The 8,504-nt window shown below is 34.3% G+C and overlaps 1 protein-coding gene across 1 annotated transcript in view; it reads right to left on the bottom strand.

The window, feature by feature from the left end:
• Positions 1-8,504, bottom strand: part of LOC111491001 (serine/threonine-protein phosphatase BSL1-like) — a 14,509-nt gene that overhangs the window by 3,767 nt on the left and 2,238 nt on the right. Inside the window, exons 6-18 of the mRNA XM_023139709.1 lie at positions 8,194-8,293; positions 8,029-8,098; positions 4,873-4,974; positions 4,654-4,735; positions 4,389-4,559; positions 3,930-4,119; positions 3,634-3,826; positions 3,385-3,552; positions 3,032-3,270; positions 1,547-1,631; positions 1,367-1,465; positions 1,094-1,293; positions 947-1,022 (exon numbers count right to left, since the gene is read on the bottom strand). Coding sequence (XP_022995477.1) covers positions 947-1,022; positions 1,094-1,293; positions 1,367-1,465; positions 1,547-1,631; positions 3,032-3,270; positions 3,385-3,552; positions 3,634-3,826; positions 3,930-4,119; positions 4,389-4,559; positions 4,654-4,735; positions 4,873-4,974; positions 8,029-8,098; positions 8,194-8,293 — 1,775 coding nt within the window. The remainder of the gene's footprint in view (positions 1-946; positions 1,023-1,093; positions 1,294-1,366; positions 1,466-1,546; positions 1,632-3,031; positions 3,271-3,384; positions 3,553-3,633; positions 3,827-3,929; positions 4,120-4,388; positions 4,560-4,653; positions 4,736-4,872; positions 4,975-8,028; positions 8,099-8,193; positions 8,294-8,504) is intronic.

Here is an 8,504-nt window from a genome sequence, read left to right as displayed (position 1 = left end):
AAAAAAAAAAAAAAAAAAAAAAAAAAAAAAAAAAAAAAAAAAAAAAAAAAAACAAAGTAATAAAGGCCAAAGAAGAGTACCAAAAACTTATTAGAAAATAAATATGTCAATCTCGTAAGCATGGTATGTGAGTTTATGCATGCACCTGAACTGACTCATTTTGAAGCTGTCTACAGAATTTTGAGGTATCTAAAGGGGCACCTGGGAGTTGGTATTTTGTTCAAAGAGCATAATCACTTCCAAATAAAAGTTTATAGTGATACAAGTTAGGCAAGAAGTACGACAGGTAGAAGTTCTACCTCTAGTTACTATTTTTTTGTTGGAGGGAACTAGGTTACTTGGAGAAGTAAAAAACAAAATGTAGGGCCTAGGAGTAGTATTGAAGTAGAGTTTAGAGCTTTAGTCCATGAAATTTGAGAGGGTGCATGGATCAAAGGATATTTAAAGAATTGAAGGTTCCTCTAAAAGACACCTATATTGACTCATTGTGACAATAAAGTTGTCATCTCTATTGATGGGAATAACAGAACACTAACACCTAGTTAAGGCTTGGGTGAATGACCTAACAAGCAAGCTAATTATTGAAGGAATGACCTTGATTTAAAGAATATTTGTGTAACACCTTGCCTTGTTAGGAGGTATTTGTGTAATTCCCAACCTCAAGTCAGAAGATATGTGTAATCCCATTAAATAATCCCATTAAATAAGAGAAGTAGTTGACCTCTTTTTCTATATTATTACCTAATATCTAGGGATTTATTCAGATTTATTGTTACCTAGTATCTAAGGATTTTTTTTTTATTATTATTATTATAAAAGACATAACTCTCCGAAGATTAATATGAAAAGCAAGTAAGATAATTTACAGTTGCAACAATAGTATTCAAATAGGAAAGAACACTTGAATCTTATGTAATATATATGTAGCAACTAGTAACTAGCATACCCCAAAGGTGACAAGACCGGGCCCCCTAGCATTTGGTCTTAGACCTTCAACACTATCATTTTCCGTTGGATCAGACCTGCAAACAAACATAATAATCCACAATCCAGATGAAATAACAAACAAAAGTTTGAAAGAATTTAAATATACCAGAGGAGATCCATCAAAATAATAGATCCTGCATCCATTGTAATGGGTCGTTCAAGCTTCTCTATTTGCTCAACTGTGTGTATTGATCGCCCTATGCCTCCGTGCATGCAAATAATTTTCTTTTCGATCAACGCAGCAAGTGGAAGGTAGTTGAAGAGTTGATTGAAGCGCGTCCACGCCCAAATTCCATCACTCTCTCCCTACATACACCTACGTTACTGGCTCTAATTAACTTCAAGTAATATTAATGTTGTAATACATATCCATTCCTACCATTCTCTCTATGCATTCAAGACGAAAACCAAATAGTGCATTTATATCCGCAGCCTCATGGTTTCCACGTATTAAGTGAACATTATCAGGGTATTCAATCTGCAAAATCATAACCAAGCCAATATACTGTTACATGAGTGACATAAGAGATCATTAACAAATTTTAAAATAAAATCTTTCCTTGAGAGCAAGAAGTAAAGTTATTGTCTCCAAGCTGTGCTGTCCTCGGTCAACATAATCTCCCAAAAACAAGTAATCAATGTACCTGAAACATTGTTTAAAAGAAAACAAAAAGAATCTCACTTATTCTTTAGATAATTAATTCGTGAAGAGAATCAAGACAATGGCTGACAAGTGCAAACCATTTAGTGCTGTAATTATAACAGATCTGTTAGGTTCATGTAGCATATATGACAGATTATATTAACAGAAGAATTTGTACTTCAACAAGAGGAAAGCTTTATCAAAAACATTAATCTCTGAAATTAGTTAAAAGAAAAACAAATTTAACAAGAAACGAGCCGAACTTTCATATAAAAGGCACCAACCAGCCAAAACAGCCTGATCTACATTTATGTGAATGCAAAATCATAATTATAATGAGACCACCACCAATAATTTATGAGTACCCAAAATTTAAACTAAATGTAAGATGAAGAGAATCCCAGGTTAAACTGTCGCATGCTCAATGTCAAGCAACAACCGCAAGCACTTAAGCAAGAATTTTATAGGTTGAAGATGTAAAACTAATTGGACGAAAAACTCTCATAAAGCAAGTCATATCCTTCTTTTGAATTAAGCAAATAAAGCTTTCCTTGAGACACAAATTAACAGAAATTCTGCGAACAAGCAAAATACACAATCTTCCAAATGATCCCAGAATTTGATGAAGAATTCCATGATGACACCATCAGGCACCAGTGCTTTATTCTTCCCAAGCCCTTTAAAAGGGCGTTTGTTTCAAGTTTTTGGAATCGAAAAAGAGGGGAAAATGGCTACAGATTTTCAAAACCCTGGTTTGTTTCAAGTTTTTGAAGTAGGATGCCTATTAAAAGTTTTCCCAATATCATTTGGAGGTTCAGAAACCTTCAAAACTCATGGATTTTCTTTTTTCCATACTTTATTCATCGTTTTCTTTTCTTTCTTTTTTTTTTTCTTTTTTTCTTTTTTTCTTTTCTTTTCATTTCCTTTACTTTTTTTTATTCTATATTTATTAATTTTTTTCTTTCTTACTATATTACAATTTAATATGATAAAGTTATTATTATCATATTATCATTTACTCCACTTTTTTTCTGTAGTATTGAATTTTTGAAGTATAACTAATTATTCAGTGCTAATTATTTACCATTAAATTTTTATATAATTTTATTAAAATCATTCATTTGAGAATAATTATTAGTATTAATTAATTTTATTAAAATCATTTATTTGAAAATAATGATTAGTATTGATAGCTAAACTAATTCAAAAACCTAAAATTTAATGCATATTATTTATAGTATACTTATTATGAATGAAAATTAAATTAAAATTTAAGGTATATTATTGTTTTATTAATAAATTATTTAATGGTATAAGATTTATAAGTATATCTCATTTAATATAACTTACCCCACCATGCACAACATTTAATTTTTGAAATATAAATTTGGCTATACTCACGTTATGTCTCCAGCTGGGGAGGGAAATCCATACTCATCAAAAAGCCTCATCAAATCACCAAACTGTCCATGAAGATCACCAAATACTTTAACTGGAGCTTTAAGCTGTAGAACTGTCGGCTCATGCATAAAGATCTGTTCAGCAGCATAACAAAGCTCACCCACTTCATAGGAATCTAGGAAAAACCTCCTATTAGCAGGGGCTTTCCAATTCCGAGGTCTAAGTAAAATTGAAATGACCTGCAAAGGAGTCGAGAAAAAATAACAAATTGCAGATATGAAAACGAGAGCAAAAACTTCCAAAATGGTTTATATGAAACAATAAATCATTTAGGTAACATATGCAGAAAATACCTTCTTGTGTAAGCCCTGAGGAGATTTCTGCCTGGTGAACTTCCTGGTAGGATATGACAAGTCGTTGTTTGATGGAATCATTCTTCTACTCTCGTTTTCAAATTGATCCAAAGACAATTGTCTCACCATCCCACCAAGATTACCTATAGCCTCTTTAGCTACTACAACCTGAAGCGGGAAAATAGACTACTTTATAACAAGAATGTAAGAGAAAGTCATAGAATGTTAGTGATTTAAAAGGGAACACACTGCTCTTGGATGCAACCGGACATCAGCCTCATAGTCACTAGCATCTGAAGTTGTATCAGTAGCTCGTGAGTTGTCATCTGAAACAGGTGTGTCTTCAGCAGAAGCAGACTGAACCGCATGCCAGACAGCACTAGCAGCCTCGGCTTCAGCAGCAGAAGCCTCCCTCAATTTCTCCATGGAACTTTTATCCATGCTGAAAAAGATATACTTGCATAAAATATTTTAACCAAGCTGGAACATTGCAATTATTATGAACACCCTAAGGACAGGCGCAAGAAATATCTTCACAATAATACCTCATGCCACCGGCTGAAGGATTCTCCAGTCCATCATCTGAATATGGTAATGTCGCAGATGAACTTATATTAGATTGATTGACTTTCGGACTTGTTATAAGAGATTCTCTCTCAGATGTTATCACAGGAGAATTGATTTCAGACTGAAAAGATGAATTTTCTGCAACCAAAAAATCATCTAGCAGCGTATCTGCAAAACAACATTTCTTATGACAACGTCAAACGTGGTACAACAAATTTACTAATGACTTCAAATATAGATCAAACATAACATCCAGATAAAAGTAACTCATTGTTGCAAATACCTAACATCTGAAACACAGGATAGCACAGAAAATCATAAAACAACTTACAGGGGCAGTAGTGCTGTGTGTGTGTGTCTGTGACCACTGAAGTAACATTGTTGCTTTCTCCTACGTAACTATGAAACTCGTATTACAACTCTTTAAATTTTCTTACCCCCTCTAAGACCACCATAAATGTAAATTCGGACACCAACAGATGCAGCTGCATGCCGACAGCGACGCATAAGCTCCAAAGGGGAATCATAATCAGGGTGACTTTTGTTTGCACGTGATGAAGTTACCAGCCCATTTCTATCCAACCAAACTCCAGCAGCAGTGTCCAATACTATTAAATGCAAAGAAAACAAATGAACACTGCATAAATAGATGTATAATGTAGATACAAAGTAATGTTATCACCCTATAACAACAAAGAATACCTGCAATATTTGCTTCTCCTTCTATTGCACGTCCACCCCTAAGAGTACCTCCTGTAACATGCAGTCGTGCACCAACAAAAACCTAATAATACGCAAGCCAAATTGCAAAAATCAGATGGCCACATGGTTCGGACACCAAGGAAATGAAAACTAGCAAATGACTCCCCCAAACCCCCCTAGAAGTAGTCAGCCCCCCTTTAGAAGTAGTCAGTCACTTACTGCAGCATGTTGATATCTGGGCGATGGAGATACCCCAGGTGCAAGGGTCCACTCCCACTGGCCATTTCTATGCATCAACAACCCATATGCATCTGCCAACGGCTGAAAAGAAACAAAAACACAATATAATTGGGCGGAGAAGTCCCAGTAAGGAACTATTGTTCAGTTATAGAAGTCAAAGAGAAAAGGCGGAGCACAAAAGGCAAACAAAGCATGTGGTTCCGTTTCATTCTCAAGGACATTTCTCCCTTATTTTAGTAATATCAAACATACCACAAACTATTGGTGCTTCCTCTCCTTCCTCTTGTCATCCAGCCACCCTCCTGATAGACCCCAAGTCACTAAAGTATATTGTTGCACGTCTAAAATTAGCTTGCTTGTTTTTCTTATTCTTTTAAGATTGGTACATTTGCCTTTTATAATATACAAATGATAAAATAAATCTTAGATACTAAGTAACCAGATAAGATAAATCTAAATAAATCTCTAATAACAAAATAGGATAAATCTAAATAAATCTCTAGTTACTAGGTAACAGTATAGATAAGATTAACTATTTCTCTTATTTAATGGGATTATATAAATATTCCTTAGACCAAGCTTTTTTTTTTTTCAACACTCCCCCTCAAGCTGCATCCATTCACCGCTTAGATACTAACTCATTAAACGTTGAGTTATGAAGTCCTTTTGTTAGTATATCTGCTAATTAAAGCTGAGATGGCACATAACTCATGCATACTATTCCCTCCTCTAATTTTTCCTTGATAAAATGTCGATCAATTTCAATATGTTCTGTCCTATGATGCTGGATAGGAATATGTGCAATATTGATGGTTGATTTATTGTCGCAGTACAATTTTATTGTACCTACTCCCTTAATTTGTAAGTCATCAAGAATTATCTTCAACCATAAAAATTCACATAGCTCTGGTATAATAGCTCAAGATTCTGATTCAACAGAGGATCTAGCCAACACGTTTTGCTTCTTACTCCTCCATGTTACTAATTTACCTCCAAAAAAAAAGTGCAAACCTGTGGTAGATTTTCTATCTACTATCAATCCAACATAATCAGCATTACTGTAAGTTTCCAATACAAGGGAATTGTTCCTTTTGAACAAAATTCCTTTTCTTGGAGTTCCCTTCAGATAATTTAACACTCTATATGTTGTATGAAGGTGAGGCACCCATAGATCATGCATGAATTGTCTAATTACACTTATGCTATGTTTGGTCGAAACTGAGCTAGATATAGTAGCTTACCCACTAGCCTCTGGTATATTTGTCTGTCCACCCAATTTTTTGATGGGGATCCGTTGGCGTTGGTGCAGGCTTACATCCACTTTTCCCTGTTTCCACTAATAAATCCATTACATACTTTTGTTTTGATAAGAAAATTCCCTGAGCTGAGTACGCTAGTTCAATACCTAGAAAAAACTTTAGCCTTCCAAGTTCCTTCATCTCAAATTCTTTCATCAATCTCCTTCTGAGTTCACTCTTTTCTTCTTCATTATCTCCGGTGACTATGATGTCATCCACATACACTAGAAGCACTGTAACACCCCTTGTTTCTGAGTGCTTGATAAAGAAAGTGCGATCTCCTTTACTTTTCTTATACCCAAAGTCTTTCATTACCTTTGTGAATTTTCCAAACCATGGCCTTGCTGATTGTTTTAGTCCATACAAGGCTTTTCTCAATTTGCATACTTTACCTTTTGTGCTTTCAAATCTTGGAGGAATGTTCATGTAGATTTTCTCACCTAGATCGCCATAAAGAAATACATTCTCTACATCATACTGTGTGAGCTGCCACTTTAAGTTGGCAGCTAAAAATAACAATATTCTTACGGTATTCATCTTTGCAACCATGACAAATGTTTCTTGGTAATCTATCTCATAAGTTTGAGTATATCCCCTAGCTACCAACCTTGCCTTATACATTTCTAACGTTCCATCAGTTTTGTACTTTACTGTGAAAAGGCATCTACACCCAGCTATACTTTTTTCTTTTAGCTATAACTTCCCACGTGTTATTCTTTTCTAGAGCATACATTCCTTCTTTCATAGCATCCTGTCATTCCCTTTTGAATAAAGCTTCATAAATTGTGTTAGGTATAACTATTGAATTTAGACTTATAATGAAACTTTTGTGTAATAAGGATAGCCTTTCAAGAGAGATATAGTTTGATAGGAGTATAAGGGTCATTTTGTGCATTCTCCAATAGGTTTTCAGTGAGCTATGGGTCTATCATCTATCGGTACCTGTGTTGCATCTTCATTGTGAGTAGAGTCAAATGTTTGGACTTATATTGGTTTTGAAATGTCTTTCCTTCTAGCATATACCTAAGAGAATAGCGGATCTGGTAATGATGGTGGAACATAAGGTTCAGTTGGTACCTCTATAGTAGTAGGAAATGGCTCATCGATAGCAAGTGTGGACTCAATAACTGATTCTGTGTGATGGTTATTTAGTGTTTCTAAAGGTTCAATAGTTTCCCAAGGACTCTCTTCAATCTCTATGTTCTCCATATGAAGAGAGGCCTTAGAGAAGAATGGTTTATGTTCAGTCAAAGTTACATCAATTGAAGTGTAAGACTTTCTAGATATGGGATTACAACGTTTGTTCCCTTTTGTGGTCGAATAATATCCAAAAAAGACACATTTTATTGCTCTTGGATCAACTTTACCACTTTGGTTGTTGTGAAAATGAACAAAGGCAATGCACCCAAATATTGGGATGTGAGGCCATTTGATGTCCGACAGTGAGGATAAAATTGGTTGACGATATTTTTTATTTACTCAATCCTAACAATAATGACCCTTATTGAAAGAAACTTCATTTAAAAAAAAATGAAATAAAAAGAAAATGTATTATACATACTGACGAGCAAGAAGATGAAAAAAACATCCTTCGGTAATAATTATAGGCTTTTAGAAAATGTCTTATAGTTTGAAAACAAAATTAAAGAGATAAGAAAAAATATACACATAACACTTGTTGAATAAAAAGATATAACAAAGTCTACAATTTTCCACAAACTAGATGGCATCAAATACAATATGCCTATGTAAAAAGTTGATCAACATAAGCAAAGAATTCTTTTTTAGAATGACTAACAATGTTAGATTATATCTACTAGAAAAAGGTTTGCCATACTGTGCCTGAAGAGTCTCTTCCCCCACAAAGCAGAAACATACCATCTGATCGCGCACTAGCTGTTGCATACCTACAAAGAAACATACATCGCTGTAACTTTCCACAATGTGTAGAGATAGAGAAACTAGAAATTTTATTCTTAGGTGAGACAAATAGCACACTCACATCCGAGCAGATGGCCTATCACCTTCCGGGTTCAACCTCTGCCAGGCATATGGTTTCTGGGCAGTATCTAGAGCCCAAGCATCAGAGAGAACTCTTTTTCCTGATAAGAAACATAAAAGGTAAAAAGTCATATGTAATCTTTATATGTCCAATTAGCATAAATTTGCATCAGTTTTATAGCTAAGAACACGATATATTATGGCAAGACTCTATTTTCTTTTTTGTGTAGTATGAAAGGACATAGGATGGTCATATTTCAATTCCTTAAAAAAGAAAAATAAACCATAAAAAAAAAAAAAAAAAAAAAAAAA

Source organism: Cucurbita maxima, unplaced genomic scaffold (genome assembly GCF_002738345.1).
Source record: "Cucurbita maxima cultivar Rimu unplaced genomic scaffold, Cmax_1.0 Cma_Scf00016, whole genome shotgun sequence".
NCBI classification, from domain to species: domain Eukaryota; kingdom Viridiplantae; phylum Streptophyta; class Magnoliopsida; order Cucurbitales; family Cucurbitaceae; genus Cucurbita; species Cucurbita maxima.
The sequence above is the reverse complement of the archived record's forward strand: the minus strand, read 5'-3'. Positions and strand labels throughout refer to the sequence as shown.